General features: G+C 26.3%; 2 protein-coding genes across 2 annotated transcripts in view; one reads left to right on the plus strand and one right to left on the minus strand.

Annotated features, from left to right (window-relative positions):
- Positions 1-844, minus strand: part of Miga (mitoguardin) — a 38639-nt gene extending 37795 nt beyond the window's left edge. Inside the window, exon 1 of the mRNA XM_067277025.1 lies at positions 709-844. The gene's annotated coding sequence lies outside the window, so the exon portion shown is untranslated. The remainder of the gene's footprint in view (positions 1-708) is intronic.
- A 59-nt stretch (positions 845-903) lies between these two features.
- The window catches only part of crb (crumbs), a 59435-nt gene continuing 39429 nt past the window's right edge, over positions 904-20909 (plus strand). Inside the window, exons 1-5 of the mRNA XM_067277012.1 lie at positions 904-1034; positions 4435-4994; positions 13379-13513; positions 15818-16033; positions 16807-16923. Of these exons, the coding sequence (XP_067133113.1) occupies positions 4439-4994; positions 13379-13513; positions 15818-16033; positions 16807-16923 (1024 nt within the window). The 5' untranslated portion in view covers positions 904-1034; positions 4435-4438. The remainder of the gene's footprint in view (positions 1035-4434; positions 4995-13378; positions 13514-15817; positions 16034-16806; positions 16924-20909) is intronic.

Consider the following 20909-nt stretch of genomic DNA (forward strand, 5'->3'; position numbering starts at 1 on the left):
AGCTTCACAAAGCTTATTTAGATGTATTTTTATATACACATACATTAACCTTTAATATAAAATAACATTTAGCAGGTAAATAATAGAAAATACTTTGAAATATATAAATTATCAGAACAACAATAATCACAAGCATAATATAATAAAATGCTTTTGTTTTAATTGACTTAAATTATTTGATATTTTACCATATTTAATACTGATTATAATTTAGGAATTTGAATCCATATATGTGACAATGAAAACAAACAAATGACTGAACTATTTTGAGGTACAAAATCCATGTCCATGTGACTATTTATGATAAATACATGTATATAGTTAAAAATTAGAAGAACTTTTAACTTCCATTCAAGGAAATGTAGTACATTAAAAAATATGAAATACAATAGTATATTTACAAATATGTTTTAAATAACTAAACTAAAAAAATATTGAAATAAAATGAAAACAATTTTATTATGCATTGAATAAGAGAGTTATATTTTTGTCTTTTATTTGTTGTATGCATTAAAGGAATTTATTGTATATTTTGGCATAGAGTAGCATTAGATAAAGGCATTTCCTCAAAATTTATTTCAGTAATTAAAATATTCGTCTAACCTAATTTTTATATATTATATCCACCTTTTTTTTAAAAACGTTACTCATACTTCACTCACGAATCTAACATTTATTATCTAATCAAATTACTAATTGATAACAAACCTTCATAAGCTCGAAATAAATGTGTAAATTTAAGAAAATCTGAATAAATTATACATAATTATATTCATTTAAATTTACAAATATTTTCCTTAACACTAGAATTAAAACATGTGCGATTCACGTGACATATTTTAACTTTTACTGCCCCCTACATGTTTACTCTCTATACTATTTCCTTCTGTTGTGGTTCGAGATTACCGACAATGACCTTTCATTATAATAGTTTATGTTTCTTTAGTTTTTTGTCGTGAGAATTTTTGTTTACTGTTATATTACCAAGTCTACAAAATAAAACATCATATCATGAATTAACAATCCTAGAATAAGTAAGTACAAAAGAATTAACGGTTTAAGTTATGAGACTAGTTTAAGTGAAACGTGGTAATGGAATTAAGCCTAATGAAGTGTCAAATATATTCATAATTTAACAACAAGGCGTATTTCCTGTGTTTAAACAGTTTCTTGTTTCGTGTGTAAAATCTTCTCGTAGTGTTTCTTTAAGAAAGGAATAACATTAGTTTGTGTAGTGTATGCTTAATAAGGGATTAACACTGGTTTAGTGTATGTTTAAGAAGGGAATAACACTACATTAGTGTATGCTTTAACACTACTTTAGTGTATGCTTAAGAAGGGAATAACACTAGTGTATGCTTAAGAAGAGAATAACACTAGTTTATGTAGTGTATTAACTAGATTTATGGCAAGAATAAGGGAATTAAAGTTGATGATTTAGAGTTATTCATTCTAAATTACCTGTCTCTGTTTCGAAATTCGACGTTTCATTATATTGGGTTAATTATCTGATTACCATTGTTTCATTGTGTGTTAAAATACGGATAATTTTTTCTGGATGCAGAATTAATGTCCCTCTCTCAATATTCATTAATTTATGGGTCTTATATATTAATAAATATGATAAAACTGGTTTGATATGTAAATTGTTTAAGTCTTCTTTTAAAAAGAAAAGTTTGGTCTATATTAAAACTTTTGGTAAAATTGTAGTTTTGAATGAGGTTATCCTGAGAATGGAAAGCCCCTTAGAATGTCATTAGGATGAATGATTTATGTATGAAATATGGTATTTGATATTTTTTCAAGGAGTCGTTAAAACGTGTTACCTTATATACAGTATTAATATGTAATCATCAATAATAAATCACTCAACATTTTTGACTTTATTTTGGGTTTATTCAATCTTTTGTATTAAAAAAATTTTCTAAATTGAAATTATTTTTGTTAATAATCAAGTTAAAATAAATTGCAACTTAATATTAAATATACATCACTGTTGATTAATCTAAAAATTTAATTAAACAATTTTATCATTTGACATCATATAAAATGCTATACTAACAGATGTTATTAAGGTTACCTATGGTAGTGAACATGGCGGCTCGTCTCTGAAGCAGTGGGACGCACGTTCTAACCTAACCTAACCTATTCTAATAATTTGATTAGTAATAATTATGGTAATTTATTAGAATAGATTAGGTTAGGTTAGAACGTGCATCCCCACTGTTTCAGAGACGAGCCGCCATGTTTGCTACCATAGGTAACATTAACCATTATGAACATGTTAATTTGAACGTGTACTAAATTTTCATATTATTATTAGTAGAAGTAATATATAGAATTATTTAAGTATTCCCCTTTTAGTTTTGGTTTTATTCTACACAATCTACTTGATAATTCTTGTTTTGATATTTGATCTGTCTATCTTTTATGAACTCATATTTTACATGATTATTTATACTTAATCAGTTGCCATACATAACACTGAATATAATCTTTGTACTATTAGCTAAATCATCATACAAAACTTTCTGTTTATATATTTGATATATCAGAAATAAACATTTAAATTATGTTTGTGTTACTGTCATTATTTTCCTGTTATATCACATACTTAAAGTACTGTACATGTATGAAATTACATGTAGTTTAATTATCACAATTTAATTATTAGATTGAATATTATATAAGCAATACAGCCCAAACGGATAATTGTTTTATATTTTGAAAGTAAAGAATAATAATTTATTGTGTTAGAAAACTTCATGTGAAAACTGCTCAAAAACCTATAATTTTCTAATAAATTTAATATAAATCGCAGACTAAGATTTCTATACTGATTTTGATAATAGAGAATGTTAAACATTATATTGAGTGAAGTAAATACAGTTAGTACAATCATTTTACTTTATCATCTCTAATAGATATAAAATATAGAATAATTTGAAAAAAAAATAAGGAATTGAACAAAACTGCAAAATTACTTACAACAATAACTATACAGTTATCACATATGACATGTTAAACATTATTATTCTGTTGTAATTAACAATATATTTTGGATTTAACAAATTTTGATTATAATTTATCTAATTAAATTTATTAATAAGTTGATAAATTTGTTATTACAGAAGGTATTTTTTTTATCAAGTTATTTAATGATTTATAGTTAGTTTAGAAAGGTTTAACAGAAGGATTTCTTAGAGCAAGATTTGAACTTTCATTTCTCAGTAAAGGAATACATGATTTGTTATTTGAAGATTTTCTGTTAACTTATACATCCTTTGAAAGTTAAAAATTAGAATTAGAATGAATCAGTTTCTAAAATTAAATACTTGTGTACAAAGATTTTTGCCTGTTTTTACAAATATCAGATTGTGTAAATTAATTTTTTTTTAAATTCATATTTACATTAACTTTCTGTTTACAATGGTACATTGTTTTTTTGGGAAATTTGTTCTGAATATATTGTATGAAGATAAAAATTTTAAAAACTTTATAGATTTAATGGGAAATTTTATAATGCCTTTCTTGACCACCAAAAATTTAGCCATTTTCATTCAAAAAGTCAAAAAAATCAAACAAATGCCTAAATATCAAAGATATTGTGATATATACTGTATATTAATTAATTTAAAGAACTATTTAACCATTATATTAATCATGATGATAATTTGTAATAAAATATAAAATGCATATGTATTCTATTCCAAAGAAATAACTACTATGATATTTCCTAGATAATTGAAGAAAATAAGTTATCTGAAAAGCTATGTGAAGTAATATTCACTCTGCTTAAATATTGCATAAGATAATGCAATGCTTCTTTTCTTTTTTTTCAGTTATACTCCATTAAAATTGTTGACTATGACTTAAGTTGTAGTCTAAAGATCAAAAGGGAAGCACCAAATAACCATTAAACCAAAAGTCCATAAAGCATGGAATGAGTACATTATAATTTTATATTTTGTTATAATTAATATTTTTTTTACAATTTGTGAAATATTTTTCATATATATAATACCATAGTTATTATACATAAATATTTCATTATTCATTATGGCATTTGTTATTGGATTATTGGTGATTATTGAATTATTTGAATATTACAATATACTAAGTATGTCATAACATTAAAATATTTTTGCTTTTTGAACTATTGCATTTGAATTCTAATTTTATACTGAAGAAATTACAAATCACTACAATGAAAGAAGTGTAACAGAAATTTATTACCTGATTTAGCTAATATATGATTATAAATTTAACTTCTATCTTTATATGGTGTACAGTATTGTGCAAAAGTGTTGTCAAAATACTATGCAGCTATTAAAATTTGTTGTTTTTTTATTAAGCTATAATTTCAAAATGTCTTTATTTTTATTTATGTAAATAAATAATGAAGTATAATTATTATTTCTTTCTTTCTTACAGAAATATGTTGAGAAGATTATCAGCTATATATTTTGTTTTTATTTGTTTTATTTCTGGTTATGAGAAACAGCAAGGATATTTCAATGGATATTCACCTGTTATTTTGAATAATACTATATCTCTTAGAGAAAGGACATCATTCAGTTTCCAAACATGTTCCTCTGGTCTGTTGCTCTATCAAAAAGGCAAAAATGGAGACTTTTTATCTCTTGACCTTAAGGAGTCAGGCCAAATAGAATTCAAGTGGAAAATAAATGGTCAAGAACAAAGTATTTTTGGTGGAACTAAACTAAATAATAATCATTGGCATAATGTGGATTTAATTCATAATGTAGGAACATTAACTTTATATATAGATTCTGAGTCATACATTGTTGCTAATAGTACTTATCATAGTAATATATTTAAAATTAATTTAAAAGACGATATTCCAAATTTATATGTTGGATACAATTTCTCTGGTTGTATATTACAAGGAATAAATATTTTATTGAATTCTTCCACAAATGGAAATCTTATACAATGGGATGTATGTCCTTTACCTGATAAAGAAGATTGTAGTAAGTATTATTTATTTTATTTCTCATTTAATTTAAATTATAAATTTATCTTGTTTTATCCTGTTTTAATTATATTTGTGTGAAATGATATATGAAGAAGGTTTTATTTTATTAACGAAATATACATTTATTGAAATTTCAAAAATCTAGTTATATATCAGCTTTATTAAACTGAAATGTTCAAAAATATAAAATAAGGTACTAAACAGAAATAATGTCATTTATATTAAGATTGACAAAGTAGAATTCTTGTCATCTTAGTATGCTAATGTTTCTAACAAAACAAAAAACTTTATATTCCAGCATAAGTATTTTTAATTGCTAATGTTTTAGACTTTTTCAAAGGCCATCATCATGCTAGAATGTTTGGAATCTTAAGAAATTTCAAACACATTTACAAACAATGTATTATGTCTTCCATATATAATACATTCCAAGTTTTTAAATGTTCTTAAGATGCCAAATGTTCTAGCCTGTTAGCAATTAAAAATATTTGCTGTAATTTAAGGTTTTCATTTTGTCAGATTTAATTTAACTAGTGTCACATAAGACCTCATCTTATGTGATACTAGCTGTTACCCGTGACTTTGCCCATGCGGATTTTGCAAGCAAACACCATTTATATTCAGTATTTCAACAACCGCAGTAATTGTTATATAACACCTACCACTGAGAATTGCTGAGAATCAAACGAACCGTTTTCAATTTGATCAATTTTCTGGAATGTTTACAATCGTTCTATAATCGAATCAATATTGCAATAACAAATTCTAATTTAAAACGTTTGGTTAAAAAATCGAAATATATAAAAATATTTATAACAATGTCTGAAATGTTATCAATTTAATACACCTAAGTACTTAATGAAGACTAAACATAGTTGAAAACAAAAAATCACATCTAAAATAGTACAGTAGAAGCCATTCTTCATGTTAAACCTTAATGCTCTCCCTCCCGTAGGGAAATTTTGAAAAATCCCTTTTTAGTGTGCATTCTCATGACGTACCCTAACTGTGTACCAAATTTCACCCCTTTAGGTTCAGCGGTTTGCTCTGGGCAATGATGAATCAATTAGTCAATCTATCAGTCAGTCAGGACAAGTCATTTTGTATATTTAGATTATATATCTTATAGTAAAAAATTAAATACGTAACATGGCCGGCGTTTATTTACATTTAACAAATATAAAATATAATTACGACTATACAAAGTTGAAGACTTTGTCTTGTCTTTAATCCGCCGTTCGCACCATCAGCAATCCTTTTAAATTTCACAAACTCCTGGAGGCGACCTTTCCTTAGAGGCTTCAATCTCCGTAAAAGAATGTAAAACAGGTAAAAAGCGTCCTCTAGTGCTATTGCCACAGTTAAATTATTACATTTTAAAGTAAAAAATTAAATACGTAACATGGCCGGCGTTTATTTACATTTAACAAATATAAAATATAATTACGACTATACAAAGTTGAAGACTTTGTCTTGTCTTTAATCCGCCGTTCGCACCATCAGCAATCCTTTTAAATTTCACAAACTCCTGGAGGCGACCTTTCCTTAGAGGCTTCAATCTCCGTAAAAGAATGTAAAACAGGTAAAAAGCGTCCTCTAGTGCTATTGCCACAGTTAAATTATTACATTTTAAAGTAAAAAATTAAATACGTAACATGGCCGGCGTTTATTTACATTTAACAAATATAAAATATAATTACGACTATACAAAGTTGAAGACTTTGTCTTGTCTTTAATCCGCCGTTCGCACCATCAGCAATCCTTTTAAATTTCACAAACTCCTGGAGGCGACCTTTCCTTAGAGGCTTCAATCTCCGTAAAAGAATGTAAAACAGGTAAAAAGCGTCCTCTAGTGCTATTGCCACAGTTAAATTATTACATTTTAAAGTAAAAAATTAAATACGTAACATGGCCGGCGTTTATTTACATTTAACAAATATAAAATATAATTACGACTATACAAAGTTGAAGACTTTGTTGAAGACTACGTAACACGCTTTTTACCTGTTTTACATTCTTTTACGGAGATTGAAGCCTCTAAGGAAAGGTCGCCTCCAGGAGTTTGTGAAATTTAAAAGGATTGCTGATGGTGCGAACGGCGGATTAAAGACAAGACAAAGTCTTCAACTTTGTATAGTCGTAATTATATTTTATATTTGTTAAATGTAAATAAACGCCGGCCATGTTACGTATTTAATTTTTTACTTTAAAATGTAATAATTTAACTGTGGCAATAGCACTAGAGGACGCTTTTTACCTGTTTTACATTCTTTTACGGAGATTGAAGCCTCTAAGGAAAGGTCGCCTCCAGGAGTTTGTGAAATTTAAAAGGATTGCTGATGGTGCGAACGGCGGATTAAAGACAAGACAAAGTCTTCAACTTTGTATAGTCGTAATTATATTTTATATTTGTTATATATATCTTATATTTTAATCTGAGCCTCAACAAAGCCAGGTTCTACTATCATCACCAATTTTAAATGGAGACAAGTAACTTTAATTGCTATCAATGTTTATGCCATTTGATAACTCAAAAAAAAAAAAAGTTGTGAAGTTTAAAGAATGCATTTGTTATATTAATTTATCTATTTTGAGATATTACTTGATGATCCTATTATCTAGAATCTAATATAGTTATTAGGGATGGGATAATACTAAAATTTCTAACAATTTCACTAAAAAGTCTTTATTCTGATTCCAATTCTTTTCATAAACATAATCAGATATAATCTTAGATCTGGCAACATAATAGTGCTAGACACGTGTAGCATTTCAGGGTAAAAAATGGTAAAGTTGAATTATTACATTAGAAATCAAAAACACTTAATAATGTACTGAATAAGTTTATTGTAAAAACTTAACTTTATTTAAAACTTAACAGCAATTACGTCATCAATTTCTTGTTTTATGTAATCAACTGACGGATTAAAGGTATCGATGTAGATGCAACATCAGAATTTAAGTGGAGAATTAAATACACTAAATTTAGTAAAAGCACTTCAATAGTAAAATTTCCACAGCAGTTTGAGTGTTTCTAATTGTTATTATTGCTGACAGTATGTCAATGGAGAGTTTAATTCAGACGAAATATAATCCTAAATAGGATTCGGCATTCCACAATTTTTTCATGTGTCAAAAAAATCTTTAAAATTGCCAAAGCTGACAATGCTGGTTACTTGTTAGTTTCGATAGTTTGTGTTACTGATATTTCTTACCACAATTTCAGGTTTTCATGTCACATGCATCATAGAATGCATTTGTTTAATTTTCCATAATGTCTTAACTGGCAATGTGAAATAACTTTATTCTTTACTTTTAAAGAGTAAAATGAAACTTTACAATATAAAAATATGATTGTTATTGATCATAATTTAAATAATTTTAATTTATTTCCTGAAACAAAATATTAGTTTTATAAATGTTAAAGAATTGTTTTAAGAATTGAAAATCAAGATAAATTTTTCTTGATTCTTATACTAATTTTTATTGCTGAAAAATGTTTAATTCTTTCAATTCTTGATACCATTTCCAATTAATGGTCTGATCACTAATAGTTATATAAGTTGATGTGAATATTTTTAGTGATTCTGTTTATAATTGTTTTAGTCAAACTGATATCTGACATCATTCCTGATTTTACAATTATTTGAGATCAAATTATGTATATAATTAAAAATGATTTAAAATTTGAAAGATTAGAATATTAGAATCATTATTTTAAGTGGATTATTATATTCCACAAAAATAGAAATAGACTTATGAGGCTTTTAACCTTACTGAACTTTTCAATGAAGTGATACTGTATGGTCTCAGTTTTATCCATTGTGGACATCAATTTGTAATAGGAAGTTTGTCATTAGAGATAGATTAAAGAATGAAGTATTTCTGAAACTTAACAGAGGCCATTATGGCTTCTGTCAGCAGCCATAATGCAGTTATTAGCAGTTATTATGGCTTCTGTTAAGTTACAGATATATTTTTCAAACATTACTTAAATGAAAAATGAGTATGATATAAATATATGAAGACTATTCAGAGAGAACTAAATTATTAATACACTAATAGTATCAATGAGAGATTTTAAAAAAATCTATATTCTGACATTTTAAACATATGTAAATACAATAGACTCCACTTGCAAGTATTACAATCAGAGATTTTTATCATCAGTCATTTAACATTATCAAAATTAACAGGTTCCAAAACTTATAAATTAAAATATGTTATAAAAACTCTATTTATTGTAATTAGCATTTTCTTATTGTCATCTTTATCTTTGAGTAAAAAGATATTTTAAGTTATCTTCTATCAGCATCAGTATGTGGCTGATAATGTGAAATAATTATCATTATCACTCGGTCACACTGCTTTTAAATATTAATCATTTTAATTGTTAACTTTTAATACAGTAAAATAAATTGCTGGCATTTCTTCAGTTATTGCCTAGTCATTGTTAAAGGTCATAACAGGCAAACAGTACTGAATGAGTTATGTATTTAATAGTAATAATTAATAAATCTTTGTGAGATACAATTTTCTCATTGATTTAAAATATTGTTTTAATATCAATCAATAAAACAAGAATTCCATTTCCACTAATTAGAGATGTATAGTATATTTATATCACTAATTGTTATCAGTAAAGGTAAATGATTACCTGAAAGTGATTACATAAGTGGATTCTATTGAATTTAAATAATTACTGGTAAACTTACTATTGCTGATTTACTTTTTTTTTAACATTTTATTGTAATGATTCACAGTAATATAGAATAATATACTGAATTTTGAATTTAAAGAATTCAAACTTTAAGAATAAATGCGATGTTAATAGCAAAAACTATATACAAACATCATTTTTTAATAATAAATAAGTCTTATAGTGTGGTTTTGTCATCCGATGTGAGTGCTCTTTTTTCGTCTAATAAATAAGTCATTATATTACTAAATTAATAGTAATTTTTAAGTAATAAGTATGTTGTAATTAATAAAACTTATTTGTTAGTAAAAGAATGTATATTTTTTAATATAAAATATATTTAAAAAATGACCAGTAATAAAACTGTTTAAAAAGAAATAAGTTTTTGTTTCAGAAAATCATTTTATTTTCTTTGCTCACTCAAAAGAACATACTACTAATATAATGTAATGTTATTATAGAATCTTTAAATTTATTTATAAGGATAAACAATTTTTCTTACAATTATTTAAAAATGTAAATGGATGCATCTATAGGATTTGATGTTCTTCTTTTGGTTGAGATAGTTATGTCTTAACTTTGGGTTCAGAATGATCTCTCTCTCATGTGGGTTATGTCTTTCTTAGATTTAGTATTTATATGATTGCTCTGTCAAATTATTAATTTGAGGGAATTATGTCAATAATAATTATTCTATACAGTATATGTTTGTATTAAAGTAAAATGAATTATAAAATATGACAATAGAAAATTTTATTAACATGAAGGAAATACAAATATAAAACAACCACTCACAACTGGGTAAACTTGTAAAAGCAGCGACGAAAATTAAAAACCAGCAGAAAAAGTAATAGAGCTAATATTTTTAGTTGCCCTGTACAAAGAAATTTCCAAGAACAATAATTTTTGTTTAGCTCTCTGGAGAAGCCTCTTTAGTTTTCACCCCTCTCCGCAATGCTAAAGACCATCCAGACATGCATCTTCAACCAGACATATACACCATCTTGGTTACAGATCACAGAACCAACTTCCACTTGGAATGCATAGGTTTTACACCTGTCTCAAAGAGCATCGGAATTCTATCCTGAAATGGTCAGCCAACACTGTTCTAGCCACCTTTGCCTCTGACCCTGGCATAGATGTACATTTCGACCATGCATGCCTCATATATAGCTCCTCCCATAAACAACTCAGGTATTGAGAAATTTACAAGGCCAACCAAAAAAATACTGCTATTAACTTTTGTGATGTAGATTCCTTTCCCTGGGAAGGAATCTGCAAACTGTAAACTTTCTATCCTCTCCCCCTCCCTCCTATGTCACCTCTCCTCTTGACACTTGTGCAGCAATCCGCTGTTGTTTTAACAGCTGTGGGGTCATTTAGTCTGAGAATGCCTGTTTAACACGGGTGAAAATGTTAGTTCTGTTACTTTTTCTGCTGGATTTTGGTTTTGGTCACTGCTTTTTATGAAATACAAATGTAAAAAATTCACTTTATTTAGTTATAAAATGTCATTTTCATGAAAAATTTTTAAAAATGCTTCTGTAACTCTTGAAAATGTCCACAGAATTTCAAATTTTCACAGAACAAATGAAGACTGATAATATATTAAAGTTTTAAAATATTAGATTCATATTTAAATTAATTTTTTGTTGGGCTTTGCATGTTGTTACAATAAAAATGAAAAAATTATCATCAAATGACAGTTCATGTTATTAGAGTTACCTGTCATTCTTGTCTCAAAATATTAATTGTTATATATTCTGTATATGATGCTTTTGGCAGCTACTAAAGAGGCATTATTTGAATGCAAAGGAAATTTTATTTTAGGCAAAGTTAAACTTACAAAATGTATCTGGACAATGAGGTTTTAGATTATAATCTTGTTCTGTTTGAATTTTCGAGCTATTAAAATGATTTATGATGGGAAAAAATAATTGTTAGAAATCTTTACAGTTCTAGACACTAGATTTCTGTAGCATGGAAGTAGCTGTTTAATAAAATAAATAAAATTTTTATATTAGATGAATGTTTCCTCACAGCTATAAATATTCACAGTATTGATGTTCTTAGTGTAATACTGTACTTGCTTTTTGTTAGTAATGTTCATACATTTTCACATACTTTAAGTTAACAATAGAGCTTTATTTCTAGTTTTTATTTATTTTTTTTCTTTTGTATTTATTTTTGATTGCTTTATTTTTTTTAAAATCCTATTATAATAACTGGAAATATTTTTTAGTTTTTAATAAATGTCTGGATGTTCAAAAATATTAAGTTTCTTGTGTATTGTTTCATTTTAATGGTTTATGAAACACTATCAAGAAACAATTTGGATATCAAGAGACTTTTTTTCTTTTATGCCAAATGACTACCAGATTAAATTGGGCTGCTATTATAAATTCTAAATAATTTGGTATCAGAAATTGGTGTTAGGTACCATCTCTTATTATATTTAATAATAATAATCAAATTAATATTTAATCAACTTTTTACTTTATTTCTTATTGAAAAAATTCTAACTCCCTTTCAATCCATCCGAATAACCTGTCAAACTTTCCTAGATAATACTGCAGAAAACCCTAAATCATACAAATGATATTTATCTATTGACAGTTTAGCATGATGTTTAATATTATAAACTTCAATTACCTTACAAATAAACACTTAATGAAGACATTAAAATATACGTTTCTAAGCAGTAATGCAATAAATAAGTTTGTATAGTGCTCCTACGAGGAATTATATAGGAAATATAGAATAGATAGCAATAAAATTATTATAATGATACTATATATGAATAAACTGCTGCTATTGGTGTCTTTGTGAGTTTATTTATATATAAAGTCAGTATAATAGTAGTGATGATATATTCATTTTATATTAAGATATTACTGAATAAAACTAAAAGAACAGTAAAAATAATTAAAATGAGGTAATGAACTTACTATAAGAAAGTGTTAAGAATTAATTCATATGATTAAATTAAAATTTGTGATAAAAAAAAATACAGTAAAGTGCACAATTGTATTATCAGACAGTGCCTCAGATATCGAGAATAGAGTCAGCCCCTATTTTCCACTTTTATTAGTAAATCTTTTTAGTTTTTCACAATTGATCTTTAAAGGAATTCATCATACTGGAAAGATTCAATTTACATATTACACAATTGGTACTAAAGAATAAAAAATATCATTGGTTGTAGTGGAATTTCAATACTGGAATGTGGGTGTAATTGTTATTTTCATCTCAGAAATCTATAGTATCTTCCCTTATCGCATTATTTTTCTACCATATAGTCAGTCCTATCACTAATTTTAAAATCTAATCACTTAGTTATTTTATATTTTGATTTTTTGCTTGCTCTGCTACAATAGTAAATCCTTGTTTTCTCATTCTTGTCTCATTTTCTGTATTTGTCCTTCAATGCAGTTACAAATGTATGTTCATCTTTACAATATAATATTATCAGGTGTTTTATATGCAAAAAGAAAAATCTAAGGCTTAAATATAGAAAAAATAAATTGCTCTTAAAGAAGCTAAAGTAAGAAAAAAATAGATTAAAACAATTATGAATATTGTATAATTTTCTGAAAACACGATTAAAGTATTTAGTGAAATAAATTATATTTCATTAAATGCTATTATTAAATGGTATATTAATTTATTGTTTTTAATAGGTGGATATGGAACAGCTTGTTTTAACGAACCTTGTCTAAACAATGGCATTTGTGTTAATACTCTTGAAGACAACAGAGGTTATACTTGCCAATGTACTCAACGTTATAGAGGTGGAAACTGTGAATATGATAATGGTAAATATTTTCTTTTGACTGAGAATTTATTAAGATACTTTATGTTGATAATACAGGATATGTTTATGACTTTCATTCATGGTTACAAATTTCATAGATAACTTTTCTAAATTTAATTCAGGATTTTATGAAATGAAAGAAAATTATGCAATGTAATGAAAGTTTAATTTTGAGATGCTGGATACTGGTATTGGAAGCATTTCTTAAATTTAAATTTATTGCTACTTATTTCTTTATTTTGCATTTAACATTCTGTACATCCCAAAATTATTTTATTTTTATTGTTTGTTTTATTATGAGAATGATTAAATGATGTATGAAAAATAAGGCAAGAATAAAAATCAAATGAAGTTTTTGTGAATTAAAGAGAATTTTTGTATTGTTGGCTTTTTTTAAGATATATATTTTTTTTTAAATTACTTTTGTAAACAAGGGTTTCCAGTTAACCCTGCCTTAGTGTTTGATGGCCATTAATTAATCGTTGAAAGTCAAGAATATACAAAACCTCAACTTTTTTAGATTATTGTCAAGATCTCCTGATATCACTTAGTCAGTTTTGCAGAGTAAGATGCAAATAAAAGTCTAAATTCACAAGTTAGGATGCAAAGTAATTTTACCCAACTTATCAAATAGAAAGGCATAAAAATTTTACTGGAATTTAAGGAGGGTTTATTTTGTAACATTTGTAACATGGGTTGACGATGAAGTTAGACAAAAATGAATCAAATGCAATAAAGGATATATTAAGCACAGATGAACAAACTTATTACACAAATGAATTAAATTCTAATTATACAAAAATAAACATTTTAAAGAATAAAAGATTCTAATGATAAATGATCCTTATTGGAATACAAACTAATGTCAACCTATTATCTAGTTCCTTTCTTGGAGAGAGAGAGAGAGAGAGAGTTTACATAAATTCATATTAATGATATTGTGTATCCATTCTGTCTTTATATGCAATTTGTCCAATTAACTATGTTCTCCAATATTTTATGATAAGATAGGGTAATGGCACCATTAGTTGACTGTTCAAAGCATAAATATCAAAGTCAAAAAGAGTTTACATAAATTCATATTTATGTAATCTCTCAAGTAAACCTATTTACTTGATGTTGAGTGTTGAAGTGCTTAGAATCAGACACAAGTTTAAAGTTTATTTATATTGTCTTGTCTCAGAAGAGAACAAGTGAGAGAGTCGGAAAATCAGGATCATAGATTCTTCCTCAGTTAAGAATATGTGAGTAGATGACTGGTGAAAGGAGACAAGGGTGAGAGCATGTTTAGAGGTGACCTATCTTCTTTTACACAAAATTTTCATCCAATTGGATTATTTGAAATAAGCCCTCCAAGCTTTTGACACATGACAGAAGTCAGGCTGTCTTGCAGATAAAGTATGAGAAATCTCACACTAACTATTGTTTTTAGAGGAACTAAGTTGTTTTTCTCCATCAAAACAGGAAGTTCCTTTTTCAACTTCATATAATTTTTGTAAAAAGATAAATTTCTGTCAGAAATTTTATAACAAAAATTTGTTATTTAATTTAATAATTTAAATCATCAACCCCCAGATTCTCACACTTTTAACCATATGAATAAATTTCAAAGAAACTTTCTTTTGTAGAAGACTATAAAATTACTGCATCATATGTGATTTCTTGTCGTCTTAAACAGCCATTTCCTATAATATAAATAATCTATGTCTTGTTGTAATGTGGAAATTTAAGAAAGAAGGAATTTCAAATCCTCAAATTCTTATTAAAATAATACGTTTTGCCTGAGTTACTTCTAAATAAAATAAAACTAAAAACAAAATACCTGTCGACGAGGACAAAAAAGTCTGAAATACAAGAAAATATTGTACACAGGTGCAAATAAAAGTTATTCTTTTGAATCAAGTGATTGGTTCAATCACTCTAATTTCATTTACAAGTTAATTCAGTATAATAAGAGACCTGCTAATAGATTATAGTCACAATAGACTAATATTAATAAAAACTAAAAACAAATGCTGTGAACTGTTTTATGAACTATATAAATGCATGAAAGAGGTGATTGGAAAACAGACTGGTAACAGATGAAATACATTATATTTGTAAAACTGATTAATGAAAATTTTACATGAACAATTTTTAAAAATGATAAATTAACCAGTTGTAATATTTTTTTATTACAGTTGTTATTTGAATTGTAAAATGTGTTCAATTCAATTTTAAAAATTTATAGTTTTATATAATAAATTGCAATATAAAATTTTTAATTTGATTAAAATTAAAATGAATTAAAATTTATTTTTATTAGGTCCATTGTGTAGTTTCACTTTTTGTCAGAATGGTGGTTTTTGTCGTGAAGATAAATTTGGAAATTATTCCAAATGTATATGTCCTCCAAAATATACAGGACAACGATGTGAAACTAGAATTGAACATAACTTTTGTGATTCCCAGCCCTGTCACAATAATGGTAGTTGTAACATCAATCAATCCGAAAATGGATATGTTTGTACTTGCACAGAAGGTATGTAGATTTATATATTAAATTCGAGAATAATATTTATAATAATAATTAATATTAATTACTCAATATCAATTAATTAATAGACTTTAATCATTAAATTTTGTATGAGATTACTTGTGTCTAAATCCAAATTTTATTGATAATTCAAACAAAAAGGACAAAATTATAGCCCAAAAGAAAAATGAAATGCAGTTTTGCATATGTTTAAATTGATTAATTTTTCTACATTTCAAGTTTCTGCAAATTATAAGTTTAAGTATTCTTTGAGATGAAAATCTTATAGATACAATTTAAAATTTCACTGAAAAAGCTGTAACAATGAGATGATCTATCAAAGATTTAATTCTGTTTTCCATACTGGAATTATAAACAATGTTCTTTTTCATGGTATTGTGAAAATACTATGAAAAAACTGGATCATTTCATATTTAAGTATACAAAATATCATTAGTCAATGTTCATAATGATTAGGAATATATGCTTTGTTTTTTGTTGTATAAAATGCTGTTCTGGTTATGAAATATGGAATATTTTTTTTATAAGAACGATTATTGTGCTAAGTTGTAACTTTAAAATACCAACAAGATTCATTAATTAAACTAATATTAGAATATGAATGATATTGATAAATATTTAAAAGTAAAAAACTTTGTTGTTGTTTACATTTCACTGTATTTATACAAAACATAATTACGTAATCAGTCTTAACTGTAGTTGTTTAGTTTTATTATAAATAATTATGTAATAAATTTATTGTAATGATTTATTTTCAGAATTTACTGGAATAAATTGTGACACAAATATAAATGAATGTGAATCAAATCCCTGCAAAAATAATGGTGTATGTACAGATAAAAATAATGGTTATGTATGTGATTGTAATGGAACAGGTAATTAATTTTGATAATGATTAATTGCATTTCTATATTAAAAATGAATTAGTTAATAGTTACCATATTTAGAAATTAATTTAATTATTGATGTATTAATTTATTGAATTCATTAATTTTTACTGTAATATACATGTAGCCCTTGGTTTATGTTGGCTCAATTTACACTGATTCACAATAATACTGCTGTGCAATTCGCTGTTTTACGGTGTAATTCTCTGATTTTCTCTATACTAGACTGATTTTCATTTCAGTGTTAACGTATTTACTGAGCCGCGACATTGTACATTTGTTAAAACGAAGATTTTTATTGAATATGTTTATTTTTTCTGTTTAATATTATTGGGTATGTATACATTTGCATTAAATTAATATTAAATTTTGAGTCAATGAGTCAAGTTATTAAACTTAATAGTCCAATAAATGGCATCCAAATCCAGAGTGCCAATGAATATGAATAGTTTGTATCCCGTATCAGTTCGTTCAGGAAAACACCTTACAACACAGTTGCACTTCTGGTGATCACAAACTATCATTAGTTAGACAAAATCTACTTCTTGTTGGCCAGACAATACCTTCTTATTAGCCAGATGATGTCTACTTCTTGCCAGTCAGACAATATCTAACTCTCCTTAGTGAGATGAAACTGACTTTAATTTTCCGCCCAAACTGATCTTATATATGCGGCTGGCGGTTAACCAATCCGTGTCTCCTCTTGTCTGTAGCTCTGTGTCAGGTTAGCGTATCCTTTCAACTATGGAAAGTTTGATAAATGAACTTTGTGAGTTAGACAACGATTGGGAGCAAAGTGTAAATGTAAAAAGGAGCATCATCCCATCCATTTGACCATGTTCCAAAATTCTTAATGAAAGAAAACAAAAATCTAAACAATTAAAGATGGATACTTTTTTCTGAAAAATGTAAGAGATCCAAAACTTTGAAATATTATTTGTTTTTCTTAAAACTTTTTAACAAAAACATTTCACTTTATTTTATTATAAAATACATTTTAAAAATTAAATTTACAATATATGTATTTTGTATTGTATTAATAAACAAAATTATTTGCTTATTTTTCACTTATGTAGAACCTAACACTATACCTCACTGTAAATATGGGTTTATTTTACGCTGATTCAATTTGTGCCGGCTTTTGTAGGAATGGTGTTGCGGCATAAACTGAAGGCTATCTGCATTTCACATTTAAATATTTAGTAGAAAATATTAAATATAAAACGTTGTTCCTAATTAATTACTAAAACTTGTACAAAATTGTATACAAGTTTTAGTGATTAATAATAATAAAGAAACATATACTATGTTTACACTGAATAGAACACTTTATTAGTATAAATTATGTATGAGGTAAATTTTATTTAGGTTTTCAAATATGTTTATAATTTGTCTTGACTGATATACAGATATGTATATCTGTAAATAATTTTTTGAAGGCCAGAAAATCTGGATTCAGTACAATGAAGTTATTAAAATAATAAATTATAGCATATATTTTAAATATTAATAACAGAAAATAATAATGTGTGTGTGGATTTTGTAAAAACAAACAAGCAACTTCTATTCAGCTAACATTAGATTGAAGATTTTATGTTGTAAGTTATATCTTTTAATTTAAAAACAAAACAAATTCAGAACTCTCATTGTGATTAAAATAAGTCACAATAGTTAATAGCTTTTGAATTTCATTTGATAGTTATCTAATTACATTCCAGACAACAAAAATTTTTTAGAACAAATAAATAGTTTATATAAACCAAATTGTATATTATAGTTAAAAATAACATAAAATGATTTTATATGCATTAGTTTACTTTTTATATCTTTTGAAAAATTTAAATATCATTAATAATTATTAATTTCATATGAAGGGATTGATAATACAGTAGGGTGTCGTTTATCCTAATCAATTGGGGACTGGGGGTTGTTCGGATAACTTATTTTTCGGATAACCAATTATGTATGAAAAAATATATTAACCTATCCCATGTTGAAATTTTTCTCCATTGCGTGTCACTACGTGTTGAATTTTTGTCAATGTTAAGCCTAATGTAAATTTTTAAAATAATAATCGTGGCTATTGTATCGTTAAAAATTATTTCTTTATTTTGTACAAACAAAATAAATACATTGAAAAATATAAAAACAAAAAAATTATGTTTTGGAAGTTAATCTAGTATCAAAAATGTTCGATTCAGCAAAATACAGTCCGACTGGAACGTTTTCGGTTAACTGACGTTTTGGTTGATCAGCTTTTGGATAAACAACGCTCTACTGTATTATGTTATACTATAAAATAGTTTAGAATATAGACAAACATGAAATATGACTCATCTGTGAACAATACCATTATAAAATTAATTAGTTTTATAATGTTTTTGATTTTATAAATCAAAAAATTTTGGCTTTGCCACAACATATTAGAAAACATTTGTCATTATTTTGTTTCATTATGTTTATTGTTGTGTATTATATGTAACAAAAAAAATTTAACAAAATTTTTTTTATTACTTGTAGATGCATTAGACAATATAGGGACATTTAAATATAATGGAATTCATAAATATTTTAATTGTGGTTTGATAACATGAGAATTTTTGTCTATTATGTATGAAAAAAATATTGTATTAACTAAGTTTTGAACTGAAAATAATTAAAAATAAGGATTGTCTTGAGTAAGATGACCAGATATCCCACTTTTTAACAATTTGTCCCGTGTCCTGCAGCATTTTAAAAAAGTCTCGAGTTTTGGAAAGATTAAGTTTTTGTCAATTATATGTCATAAACTTATGTCTTATGTTTAAGATTCATAAAGATCATTTTATATCACACTTATCAGTACCAAGGTGTGCATGAGCAATGGAAATAAAGAATGCTGCTCCAACAAAACTCTTTGTGTTAGTGGCAAAGACCAACAGAAAATGGTTTGGGGTGCACAGCTGCAGCAATGGAGCAGCATGTGTTCACAGGCTGTCCAAATGAGCAAACATTTTGTTCATTGCATGTTACATGGGGCAAAACTCTCATCTGTCGCTGCCTTAGAAAACTAGCAACTAGTGAGAGTAAGCACATCAGTTTGCATTGTTCACTGTCCTTGCCAGGAACTAATGCCATGACTGAATGCGTTTTTTTCTACCCGAAATAAAGTGTGGACATTTGATAAATCACAATTAAGTGTTGAGAGTTTGAAAGCCATATTATGTGTGAAATATAATTTAACAAGATCTTGCAAAAAATTTCATGACATTTTAAATGATAGCAATCTACTAAAAAAAATTCCCTGGACTGAGAAATATGCAAAAGAATAAAGAGTTTTTAAAGATTTATAATAGTATATATAATTATTATATTTGTAAATTTTACATATGTTGAAATTTTAAAAAATATAATACAAATTTTGCATTCTTTGATGATAAAATTTTGTTGCTCTAGAACAATTTTTTTCAACAAGACAACCCCCGTCAATTTTGTCCCACTTCACCAATGTTAAAATCTGGTCACCTTTTGAATTAACTTCTATATCATATATGATTGCATTAAAAGTTCATTTACAAATATCAGTTATGCCATATCTGATGCTGATAGAACAATGCCAGATATGCCTAATTAATATTTAATTGAAAGGAACTGGTCTGCTGTTTTGCATTCATGACTATCAAATGCAACTATGCATAACTAATGCATAATACATATATATGGTTAAATTAAATTTGAAACAGTATGAAAAAATTGCTCATGAGTTTTGTTTTGTATCTAAATTCATGACATACAAAACATTATACATTTTAACAAATTTATATTTATTTTTATAGTTTTACTAGTATTAGCCCATGGTTTTTATATGATTTAACAAAAATAACTTTTTTCTACACTTTTACTTATTTTACCCCAAGGTTTTAGTGATTAATTATTCCAGCTGTCACTATAATAATTTTTAGGACTGAAGAGGGGCATTAAACTTGAAATGCATA

The sequence above is a fragment of the Centruroides vittatus genome, unplaced genomic scaffold, assembly GCF_030686945.1.
Source record: "Centruroides vittatus isolate TY-2023 unplaced genomic scaffold, ASM3068694v2 contig_726, whole genome shotgun sequence".
NCBI lineage: Eukaryota > Metazoa > Arthropoda > Arachnida > Scorpiones > Buthidae > Centruroides > Centruroides vittatus.